Below are 12,704 nucleotides of genomic sequence, written 5' to 3'. Positions count from 1 at the left end.
TTGCGGCCATGTTGTTGACAAATATATATATATATATATATATATATATATGTGTGTATATACTGTATAATGCATTGTATGCACTTCGAATGTTTATTAAATTTTACATTTTATTCCTTTTAATTAGACACAAATGTTTACGTGTATTTTCTGTGCATTTGTCATCGCGTGGATCATCTAGGAATGGGTGATAGCCTAAAATTCATATCATTGTATAACTTTACAGAGATTTTTTTTTTTTTTTAATCAAATTCAAATTAACACTGCAACGAAGTAGAATCAAATTTTCTAATTGCAAAGACAGCAATTCTGGAAAAAGAAAAGAAAGAAAATGCTTCATTTTGCTCGGTAGGCTATATACTGTATAAGTACATCATTATTCATATCGTTTCAAGATAAGAATTGCAGTCCACCTGTTTACATATAGTTTCATGTAACATGCAAAATTGTTGGAATTCATGACTTACTGACTTATGTTTATGCCACACTTGTTTTGTATAATTTTGTCAAGTTGTCATAATTGTTGAACGCTTAAAAATAATAAGCCTAGAAAGTTAATAACTCATTGAAGCAGATGAACTGTCACATGTTATTTCATGCTTCTTTTGCCTTAAGACTCCAATATTTAGTCATAATAAATCATATATAAATAAGATTGTCGTAAGAGAGATTCATTTATAACTTGTTTGCTAAAAACAAAAAACATGGGAATGTGTTTTAAGTTAAAATCTAAAATGTAATTTTGAGAAAATTATTGTACAGATCTCAAAATGTCAAATCATCAAAACTCAAAATAATAATAAAATGCTGTAAACATTTAATATAGATCAACACAATTTATTCATAGCAAAATCCACAACAATTGACATTCATTATAACCGCCACAAAAAAAAAAAGCAATTTTTTGAATTTTGAAAAAAATCCAGAATGAAAAAAAAAACTATCTGGAAAAATACAGCAAGTAACAAGGAATAGGTTTGCTTACCAGAAAAAAAAAACCCTGCAAACGCCAGCCTAAATAGTCATGACACCTGCAGGCCCGAGGATGACTTGGTCAAAGCAGTTGTAAAAAAAACAAAAAAAAAAACAACAACCTGATATGCCGGCAAAACTCAAAGCCCAAAAAAATCAGGTGGGGCTTCTGTGCACTAAAAAACAGAACAGAGGCGTAAACATTTATGAACATTTCAAACACACATTCATATACAATAAAGCCATCTTTGGCTATGACTGCAGTATTTACATTTTACTCAGTCTCCTTTAAAAAAAACAAAAAAAGGAAAAAAATGTAGCAGCTTTCTTGGGACGCTCGCCCCGATGTCCCCTCCCCATTCTCACCTCTTCAAACGTCGGCCATTTTCAGCGGTTGCGCGTCGTATTATCTGTCCGTTTCAAGTGAGAGGCGAGCTCAGTTACGAGTCTGACCCGAAATCCAGTCTGACCGAAGTGCACCGCGTGCTTGGCGGGGGGAAGTCCGGAACGGCGAAGTTGGCGTTCAGTGCTGAGCCGAGAGGTTGAGCAGCCTCTTGCTCAGCAAGCTGTTGTGCTGCTTCAGGTACTCGATCAGGTCTGCCTGCTTCTCCACCACCTCCTCCAGGCAGGAACCCTCCCTGAAACACACGCCACATTGAGGACCTTTTCTGTCGGAATTCCACAGAAAACCAAAAAAATGCCAAATTGCCCAAAAATTTGTTTAAAAAAAAAGTTTTGGTTTCTCTTTGTTAAGATATTTTTTTAGGAGGGTAGGGGGCGATATTCAGAGAAAAACTTTCAAATTTGTGACTTTATAAAAAGAAAAATGAAAAACTCAGAAACTTATGAGAATTACACGTAGCGTACAAGTCGGATGTTTGCGCCAATACTTTTCGGTCGGGTTATCAAATAAGGAGATAATAATTGCTTTAGCAGAGATGAACCATATACCCTTGAGGATCAAGCATGTAGGTTCATTTTTTTTTAAATATATATTTACCCATAATTATTATTTACACATTCATACATTTTGGTATTTTTTTTTGTACACGTATCTAAAATTGATGTGTCGAATCTGCTGCTCTCCATCCACCGTTCACTTGCATTTACCAGAAGTGTGCTAGCTTCTGATTGGTTAGTGTTTAGTCAGCTGATAGGGGAATCAGGAAGTGTTGTCGCTCTAGCTGCCGAGTAAAGTTTAAATTCAGAATGAATCCGTCTCCATCATTTTATAAACAGCGTCCCATTAATGACCAAGGAATCCTCACATTAGACTATAGCTACGCTACGTGTATTTCTCGAAAGTTTTTTTCATAATGTTAATAATGTCGCAATTTGCAAATGCTTTTACAGTGTCCATCTTGTGTGTGCGTACGGCCATACCGGAATCCCGTCTCCGTGGCCAGGCTACCGACGCTGAAGTTGTACGAGTGTTCTTCCTGGCTGACGTCAGGGGCCGCTCGCTCCATGTTGAAGGTCATCACTTTGACTGGGGGGGGGGGGGGGGGGGGAGCAAAAGCAGAGGACATTTTGTGAAATAGTAAAAAAAAAACAACAACTCTGTATTGTCTACTATTTTTCTGTTCTCTCAACGTAGAACCGACATGAAGCTAAGTTCATGTTTGACAAGCTTTAGGTTAGCTCAAATGTTAAATGAATGCATTAAAGCTATTTTTGTAGGTTTTAAAGTGACTACGTTTTAGCCAAGCAAATCCAAAGTCCTAATATTATCCTTTGCCTTTTTTCCCCTCAAGACACAAAAACGTAACCCGACAGTGAGAGTTTCCTCGCTGTCGTAACGAAGCAAGGTGGGAAAGTGCACACAGAGACAGTGCTTTTTTTTTTCTCTCTCTCTCTTTCTCTCTCTCTCTCTTTTCTTTTACAGGCTTCCATTCCCTGGCCACCTTCTAAACACACGGGCCGTTATAACCCGCACTTAGCTCTTATGGGCCGCCATATCCTGCACTTAGAGCTCCAATTCTCACGCCCTAAACATACACCTTTACCCGGGGGATATGAGTGGGGTGGGCCCGGCGGCGGAGTGCGGAACATAGGGGTGGTCGCCGCAAGAGAAGGCAGAATATATGGCCGTTGGGCACAAAAAATAAAAATAAAAAAATAAAAAAATCTAACAATTATTGGGTTGTAAAGTTGAAAATGTAAATTTGGCACACCACAGAGATGTCTCGATAACAATTCTTTCAGATTTGAATGATTAAAAAAAAAACTGCCAAACAAATAAAATGAGGCTTCAAAATAGTGAAAAAGCAGCTACTATTCTGTTTTTAAATGCTGAAAGCAATCTCCGCTAACCGTCAACTGTAAATCATATACCACACATCTTTCTTGAGCCTACATGTTTTACATTTGAGCTTCTGAAATAAATCGGCTTAAATCCTCCTGTGGCTTTCGACGCCACGACGAGAAGCGCTAGCCACCGAGTAGCTCGTGGGCTAACCGGGGCTTACCCATTTCATTTCAGGGAAAGTCAACCGTTTATTCATTCAACCTGGGGCTTACGCTCACGCACATACCGCAATTCCTGCGAGTTATATACCCACAAATGTTTTGTATTTCATCACATTCCTGTTCCTACATCCCTACACTATGCTAGCTTGGCTAGGCTAATGCTGTCCTAACTAGCCTTGCATGAAGCGATGAAGCTTGCTTGAATAAGAGGGCGGAACGTCTTCTAACGGGTCCGTTTGTGATTAATGCAATTCACTGGATGAATGAGAATATTTACAGGCATGAAACTGAGCTGTTCTGTAAATTGTGGCGGTCAGCAACGATGCATTCTCAGCGTGTAAACACAGCTAGCTAGCTAGCTAGCTAGCTAGCTACCGCTAACTACAACCTGCTGACTCATGTGCGACACCCACTGGGCGCCGTTTAATGCTACATATCTCCACAAGTCACTAATACATAGCTCACTAGTAATCCTCAAATATGTATCGTCTATTTAAAAACATATTGCTGAATTCACTTTACAAAGCAATTTCAATCTAAGAATTAGTGAGCAGGGCAAACACGGCGATGCTGGTGTCATCGGGGGTAGCGGGCCCAGTATTGATAAGACGGGAGTGTCATTAGTCAGAGGAAATTGTCAAGGAGATTCTAAAGAGGGCAACCTTTGCTTTTGCTCTGTCGCGGCATCGGCACACACACAATCCAAAGAAATACTGCACATTCCTGCATAATGAGGCCCTAAATACGTGCGCGCGTGTGTGTGCGTGTGTGTAAATACAAGTGGCATGTGAGAGCGCATATAACAAAAGCACAACACAATAATTTAATGGAATGACACACATCCAGTGCTATGACAATAAATACAACGTTATGAAATTTCACACGAGCATTTGTTGCTGGTTGACGTCTGTATGCATAGTATGGCGTTTAAATATGACGTATTTTTTTCCATTCCTTGCTGTTTATTTCAGTTTCAACTCGTATTGACTTTCGCTCACTTTTACAAACTTGTTTTTGTTTTTTGGCTACATACAACATCGCTGACATTTACCCCAAGTGGATAAAAATATGACCTGCATCTCACATGCATATTTGTTATTGCTATTATGCAAAAAAGCTTACATTACATAAAACTTACAATGTTGCTGACTATTTCCTATTTATTCTGCTGTTCCCAATCACGTCATGCTAAAAATAGCGTGTGTCGTCGTTGGGTAGTTTGATGACCTAACGCTGAAAAAAAAAAATGATGAAACGGTCAAACGGACGCGAGATGCCAATGACGGATGGATGGACGGAAGGCTGGGAAGTAGCAGTTTAAAGAAGGTGCCACATTTCGCACCTCCTTGTCAGGGGGCTCTCTCTTTCTTCTGTCACACGCGAGTGCACAGACAAGACAGACAGGGCGAGCCCAAGCCCGGGTCAGAGATCTGAGCGGCAGCTATCAGTTCAGGAGTGTGCGCATTGGGTTGATTATTACAACGTGGCTGAGGTGCTAAAGGCTAATGCCAGGCTAGCGAGTCCGCGCCGGGTGGTTTGCTGCATCCTATTAAAAGACATGAGAGGCATTTTAAGTGAAGGAGATGTGACAGGAGGTTCGAGATTTTCTGGACAAAGTCCGACCGTAGGTCTGAACTCCACTGACCAAATGACTCAAATTAGCAGCATGATTCCGTAAACCAGTTTCACATCTTCAGTAAACCAACAAAACACAAATGTCCCAAGAACCCATATATATATATAAAAATAAAAAGAAAGAGTCTACTATTTTGGCTTGTTGGCGCTTCGAAAAAGTTATAATTAACTCATTCACTGACATTGACGGCTATAGACATCAAAACTTCATTTGAACTATTTCTATTGGTTTCTCATTTTTTTGAGTGTGACAACCTAGAATCTTACGGAAATGCAATTTGTGATTAATCGTGAGTTAACTATTGAAGTCATGCGATTAATTACAATTAAAAAAATGACGCCCCTAATTTTTTAAAATCTTTCCTTTTCTTTCTTTTTTTATTAGGGGCATCAGGCTATTACTTTTTTAAAAATTGTAATTAATCACATGAATTCACTAGTTAACTCAAGATTAATCACGAATTTTATATCTGTTCTAAATGTACAATATATTTGTTTCTAGGTTTTCATACTCTTGTTAACAAAAGTGGAAAAAAATGTTAAACTAATAAAAATAGTTCAAATGAATTTTTGACATCTATAGCCGTCAATGGCAGTGAATGAGTTAATTCAGTCCCTTAAATGTTTTACTTTAGGTACACACACATCTACATAACTACAAAATCCACAAAAAGTCTCAGTAGCACGTCTGGAAAGAAACGCGAGGGAGTCGGCCATTTTGGTTTAAAATGGCCATTTTGGCTACGTTACACGCTTGTTTTACTGAGCAACATTTTGGCTCAGGTAACAACCAATCACGGCTTACCTAACGTTTACAAGGAAGCAATGATTGGATGTCATTTTCAGGAAAATTAGTATCCCTTTAAGTCCCTTGAAAAACAAACTGTAGTAATTGGTACTCTACTCACCTAATTTCGATGTAAATACCTTTTAAATTAAAGCACACCGTTTCGTTTGAAATCCATAAAGAGGCAAAAAGAGGATGTCCCAACATTTATGCAACTGACTGACCTTCGATGAAGACTCCAAGGAGTGCCAAGTGAATATGTAGACTGCTGCCTTAGCCTAGCCGCTAGCATTAGCAATGTTGCAGTCTACTGCTCGACTCTACTCGGCGCTCCTTGTCAAACCACAACAGACGACTATAGCGGCTAACGTTAGCGGTTCATGCCGCTCGTCAACAAGAAGCGACATTGTCTACTGCTACATTAGCCTAGCCGCTAGCATTAGCAATGTTGCAGTCTACTGCTTGACTCTACTCGGCGCTCGTTGTCAAACCACAACAGACGACTATAGCGGCTAACGTTAGCGGTTCATGCCGCTCGTCAACAAGAAGCGACAACGTCGACTGCTGCATTAGCCTAGCTTGTGCTAGTTGCCCACTGGCGCAAGCTTGCGTGTGCGCGTGTTGCATGGTATAGCCGCAATGTGCCCTGTAGTGCTTTTGCAGCGAAAACGCATGAGCGGGCGAGCCTTTGAAGGCCAAGGAGCGCCTTTGATGTGCGTGGAGCGCGTGGGCCGCATTCATGTTCAAATGAGAGGCCAGAAACATACAGCAGAGGCCTCAAACACACACACACACAAACACTCACGCTCACAATCGAGGACGCACTTCAAAGAGAAGTAGAACGAGGCCTTCCTGTAAGGACTTCATGGCTGCAGGCGCTCGCTACCTCCGGCTCCTCGGAAAGCTTCCCCCACTCCATGAACTTTTATATCACCTCTACCGTCCGTGTGAGTGAGTGAATGTGCATACAGTACACACAAAACTGAAAGTTTCAGACGACAGATAAAATGCAATATAACCGTTACAGCTGACTTTAACTCATTCACTGCCATTGACGACTAAAGACGTCGAAAATTCATTTGAACTATTTCTATTGAACATTTTTCCACTTTTGTTAACAAGAGTATGAAAACCTAGGGAAAAAAATACTGTACATTTAGAACAGATGTAAAAAATGGTGATTAATCGTGAGTCAACTATTGAAGTCATGCAGTTAATTACAATCAAAAATGTAAATCGCCTGATACGATTTAAAAAAAGAAAAGAAAAGATTGTTAAAAATTAGGGGCGTCAGGCGACATTTTTTAATCGTAATTAATTGCATGACTTCACTAGTTAACTCATGATTAATCACTAATTATATCTGTTCTAAATATACAATTTAAAAAATTCTAGGTTTTCATACTCTTGTTAACAAAAGTGAAAAAAAGTTAAACTAAAATAAATTGTTCAAATGAATTTTTGACGTCTATAACCGTCAATGGCAATGAATGAGTTAATTTGACCTTTTTGCACACTTGTCCACCTGTTCAGTGTTAAGACTTTTTCAACAAATTGCTGTTGCAATCTGATGATGTCACTGACCCATGAATGGGCAAATGATTCAATAGAGATCAAAATTAGAGCTGAAACTTATAACTCAAAGTCCACGCTCCCCAAGCATTTAGCCAATACTTATGTTGTATCACCGCTGGCTGCCAGAAGGTGGCGTTAATGCTTGAAAAACACCCACCAAAAGAAAGAAGTAGTTTAAAAAAAAAAAAAAGGAGAAGAAAGTAGTGGCCACCTGGCCACCTTCTTTATAGAATGCTGAAGAATGTGGCAGTAATGTGACAAAAATATTTGCCAACCGCCAAACCAAAGTAGAAGAAGAAATGCGAGCAAAAGAAGGGGTAGTAGTCATGGCAACGAACAGCACCACCAGAACAAGACAATAAGCCAATTTAAAGTCAAAAGAAAAACTTTTCCATAGTTGAGGTATTGTGCAACTCGTCCATCGTCAACACGGGGTGCGTTCGGATATTCACTCTGATGAGAGTGTGTCTTAATTTATGAATGTAGCTTATTGTTTTAAAAATAATCATCAGCTCGTGCTTGAACTATTTCCATCTGTACCGTCTGACGCCCTGGGCTCCGGTACTCCTTATTTGGAGCACTAATAACCAAGTGGCACATTTGAACAATGCTTCAAGCGTGAAACAGTGCGTGCCTGGAGTGTATTACCAAGCGCAATCAGATCAGGGAATGAGGACCCTGGATGCGAGTGTGAGCACCACTGTCCTTGGCCTTGTAAATCCCCCCCCCCCCCCCCCAAAAAAATACAACTTATACTCAGAGCAATTTGTATATGTTTTTTTTTTCTGGTTAGACTAATACTTTTTTTTTTAAAGGACATATTTGGACATGTGCAGTCAGACGTTTCCAGGTCAAATTCTGTTCACTTGCTAAGGTTATAGTGCATTTGAGGTTCATCTGAAATGTCACCAAACTTTTTTTTGTGTGCAAGTATGTGATTGGTGAATGTTCTTTTTTTGCGCTTGAGTCTGCTTCGCGGCTCACTACACTGATCCAAGCTGGAATGCGGCACAGACTGACCTCCTCCACAAACACTGTAAACACCGGGACAATGTGCGTGTGCGTGTGTGTGTGTGCGGGCGGAGCGGCCGAGGGCTAGCCAGCCTGTGGCTAGGCTAAACACTAATACCTTATCTTCACCTGCATATATGTTGTATGGGGTGGTATCTGCCCATCTGCGCCCCGTGGCAGCCCAAACACCCCTTTAATATGGATTTCCTTTCAATACCACTATCTGCCTGATCAATATCCTATCAGACACTCGGTAACTGCAGTCTTCCTTCACACAACAGAAGCTTTTAGAAAACACTGGGGGGGTGATAAATTTAGATTGCAATTTCATTAAATATATTTTTCTTATTAAAAAACACCTGAATAAATACTTTATTGGTGATATTGGAAGGGGCTGGAATGGATCAACCGCATTTCCATTCACTTTAATGGGGAAAGATGATTTGAGATGTGATTGTTTTGATTTGCAAGCATCATGGAAGAATGAAAAAAAGCGCATGGGACAATGGATGAGATGGATGACTCTAGGTACCTCATACCGCTCAGAGTGGCGTGTGTGTGTGGAGGGGGGGCGGGGGGGGGGGGGGCGTTCCAAAGTGAAAAATCAGCAGATCAGTTGTGGGAAGGAGGGAGGGACAGAATGCTTGATTGTCATGCTGTCGAGTTTGAAAAGGGCAAAGTGGCTATTGTCATGCCAATGCACTCTCACAATGTGTGTGTGTGTGTGGGGGGGGGGGGGGGGGGTGTTGTGTGTGCGTGCTTGTGTGTGTTTGAAAGAGCAATGAAATCTAACAGTTTGTCTTTCTCCATGTGCTGCTTATGAAACCCCATCATTTTGCCACAAAATTACAACTATTTTAAACCACAAAGATGGCTGCTCTATAACAATGAACACAAATGAAATGTCAGATTTCTAACGGAAGATAGCCTTTGAGAATGCTAAACTACAACTGGTTCACTGTATCTCCAAATTTTGAGGGCTTTATGTGTGACGGGAAACCCCCCCGCATTTTTTTATTTTGTGGGGGTTATCCAAATTTGTATTCTCAAAAAGCATGCATATGCAAAACTTTAGTTTTCTTTTAAAGCACAAAATATATCTATGTAAAAATGTTGAGGTTTTTTTTTAAATAACAAAACAAAAACAAAAATCATACAGTGATGAAAATGATTTTGTTTTGTTTTTTAACACATAGCCCAAATGTTGGGTTTGTGTGTTTAACCATAAATTATTTTTCCTTAAATTAACTCTTAAATTATGAGTTTTTTCAAAACTTTTTGCACCTGATTTTTTTTTTAAACAAAAACATATTTAAAAAAAATTAAACAAATTCTGGTTTAAAGTTTCACTCTGGATTAAATTATTTTTTTAAGAAATCAAGTACAGCCCGCCCCCAAATATTCATTGTTCAGCATTAAACTTATCTCCCACTTTTTTCTTTAGGAAATCTTTTTTCAAAAAGAGAGAGAAAATAAGATCCTGCCAATAATAATGCAGGTCCAGCCTCTAACCCCCGCGAATAGCAGGGTTCCACTATACCTCCACATTTTAGTTATTTTGATTTAAAATTCTAAAAAAGTACTTTTTTTTTGTTGTGATTTTAAACACAAAATGCATCTCTCTCCACCCAAAAATGTTTACCTGCATAATAGATGAGGCAGGGCAACGCCACAAGTAGCTCCAAGGTCACAACACTGATCAGCAAGTAGGTGTGCAAATCCACTGACAGTCTTGCCGCCATGATGACCAACAGCAGCACATTCCCTGAACACACGTTAACAAGCTTAGTGCATCATCATTGCCACCTAGCTCTCCACCACGCGACATCGCGGGGGCGTCTACCTGCCGAGTGCGCGGCGAGAGGCAGCTGCCTGAGTGAGCTGGTGCTCCTGTAGAAGCGCAGGTAGCCTCTGTTGCGGGCCCGGCTGTGGTGGTGCTGGGCGCAGCGGGTGAACACCAGAACCAGCACCCACAGGACCCCCTTGCCGAAGATCACCGCACTGTCGCCCTGCACGGGCCCCAGGATGCTGACGCATGACTCTTCCCGGCCGAGCTTCAACATGCACAACACGGCCACGCACACGGACAGAACCACGTACGCCACCTGGAAGACACAGGAGACGTGAAGTCAAAGGAAGAGGGGGGGAAAAAAATCGGAGTGAAAACTCATGTTTGGAAAAACTGGTCGTAAGGTTGCGTCACATGTAAATTGAGGTACCGCTGTACTGTATAAAAACATTATCTGCATAAAACAACATTATAAGACATAATACAAATCAAACTGAAAGGCTCATGTGCACAGTTGCACACTGTAAAACGGTGCTAAAAAAAAAAAAAACAAGAAAAAAAGAAAAGAAATGAAGGATTACTTAATTCAAGTATTTTTGTTTATGAATGTAACAGTAAAATTTGACTTGGGAATGTGCGTATATGTTTCTGTCCACACATGTAGCAGAGACAGCAGGACGGCGTGCCAGGCGGTGGGCACGCTACGGAATTCTCTCCTGATGGCGGCGTGGAGGGCATCAGCTGAAATGAGTGGCCCGTCCACCAGGGAATCCTCCTCGCTGAGAGTCATGTCCACCGAAGACCCTGCCTTCTAAAAACACAACAAAAAGAATGACTGCACTTCTACAACGTTGGATTTATTTTACACAATAAATACCTAAGGCCAAATTAAAGTCTTGTTAATACCCTACCCGAGGACGATATGGATCTTGCCCTGACATGGGTTTATAAAAGAACAAAAAAAAAAAAAGCGTATAATTGCCACAAGTACTTAAAACAGAGGGTCATAAAAGCATCAACGCCATGCATCTAGCATGTACACAATCATGAACCCATGTTACATAAACGACTGCATTCCGCAGTTCAGTTATTCAATGCAAACAAACAACATTCCTATGAGGCCCATTATAGTATTTGCTAAATAACACGTGGGCAAACTGACTGAATGTGATGTGCTATTTACAGCTGCATCAGGAGAGAAGACGAAACACACTTTCAGTTTCACTTTTGACTGTAAACGGGTTGCAAGAACTGCTAACAAAACAGGACCCCTCAATCGAACAAAAAAACAATTGATTAAACCTGACAACAACACCAATATTCCACCAGATGGCGCCGAGGAAATGCTTTTATTTCTTCGGCAGGAGCACAATAAAAATAAAAAATAAATATATATATATATATATTTCCAGCGAAAATATTGATGAAAATTTTCAGAAAAATATCCACATTTTTTAACACTAATAAACATGGATTCGCTGCAGTGAGAAAACACTAGTAACTGACACACCTTCTTGTGTGATCTCACAGTAAGAGCACAAAAATGAGAATAGGTAAGTTTTTATCAAATAAAAACATAGGTTTAATACGTGCTTTCACAAATAGCGAAGCGCGAATAAGCGGGGGATACTGTACAGTAAACCAGATCTGTAAACGCCCTTGTAGTTTACACTCGTGTGCAATTTTTGTTTCTCCTCTTATGAAGCTAAATAAGACAATTATATTAGTAGAGTCTGTAATAAGTAGAGTTTCTTATTATCTTTTTTTTTTTTAAATAAAGCAACAATCATTTTACAAACATTTTAGTTTATTAAATTTAACAATCAATAACTTGAAAACTATTAGGTCGAATCTTAAGTGACACTGAGTGGTTATCATCGTAAGACAGCATTTTTGGCAAATACAATGTAAATAAGTCGAAATGTGACGTGTCTTCAATGTATGTAGCAAAGACATACGAACACCAGCTAACGTAAAATGTGTACTTTTAAGCGAAAAAGTTCATACAACAACACAAACAAACCATGTTAGCTTCTTTGGCTAACACCCATACGCGAATACGAGCAAAGAGACGAACAATTAATACGAAATATCGGGTACGTACAGCATAAAGGATACCCTCGGACTCCATTTATTTTTAAAAATCGTCTTTTTTCGACGAAAGAAGGACACATTACAAACTCTTAGCAGGTGGTGTGGATAAAAGCTAAAGCCTAACGGGCAAGTGTACACACTATACTATTTTGATGCCTCCACTGCCCCGTACGGTTACGTCATTATCACATGACCAACAAGGCGGAAGAAAATGAACCAAGCTTTTTTTGGTAATGAACCAAGTTTTCAGAGTTATCTACGAGCATGTGATTTTGAGTGCTAACGTCAACGCTACTTTCCGAAGTAATGACCGATTCAGCCACAATATACACACAAGTGTTAATGTTGAGTTTAAAACAGTGAAACCTGGCT

General features: G+C 39.9%; 1 protein-coding gene across 2 annotated transcripts; it reads right to left on the bottom strand.

The window, feature by feature from the left end:
* Positions 1–808: 808 nt before the first annotated feature.
* On the bottom strand, positions 809–12,494 carry tmem192 (transmembrane protein 192). Of its 2 annotated transcripts, none has more exons than XM_086081940.1 (6): positions 12,343–12,491; positions 10,897–11,046; positions 10,293–10,554; positions 10,092–10,214; positions 2,356–2,461; positions 809–1,610 (listed from the first exon to the last, which is right to left on the bottom strand). In XM_086081940.1, exons 1-6 carry the CDS (start codon positions 12,367–12,369, stop codon positions 1,496–1,498), a joined length of 783 nt encoding a protein of 260 aa, XP_085938066.1. In that variant the 5' UTR covers positions 12,370–12,491; the 3' UTR covers positions 809–1,495. The 2 variants fall into 2 exon arrangements, with proteins under 2 accessions (XP_085938066.1, XP_085938065.1); XM_086081939.1 differs by having other exon boundaries at positions 811–1,610; positions 10,897–11,049; positions 12,343–12,494.
* Positions 12,495–12,704: the final 210 nt, after the last annotated feature.

Source organism: Leptonotus elevatus, chromosome 8 (genome assembly GCF_054856555.1).
Source record: "Leptonotus elevatus isolate MCC_2025b chromosome 8, RoL_Lele_1.0, whole genome shotgun sequence".
NCBI classification, from domain to species: Eukaryota; Metazoa; Chordata; class Actinopteri; order Syngnathiformes; family Syngnathidae; genus Leptonotus; species Leptonotus elevatus.
The sequence above is the reverse complement of the archived record's forward strand: the minus strand, read 5'-3'. Positions and strand labels throughout refer to the sequence as shown.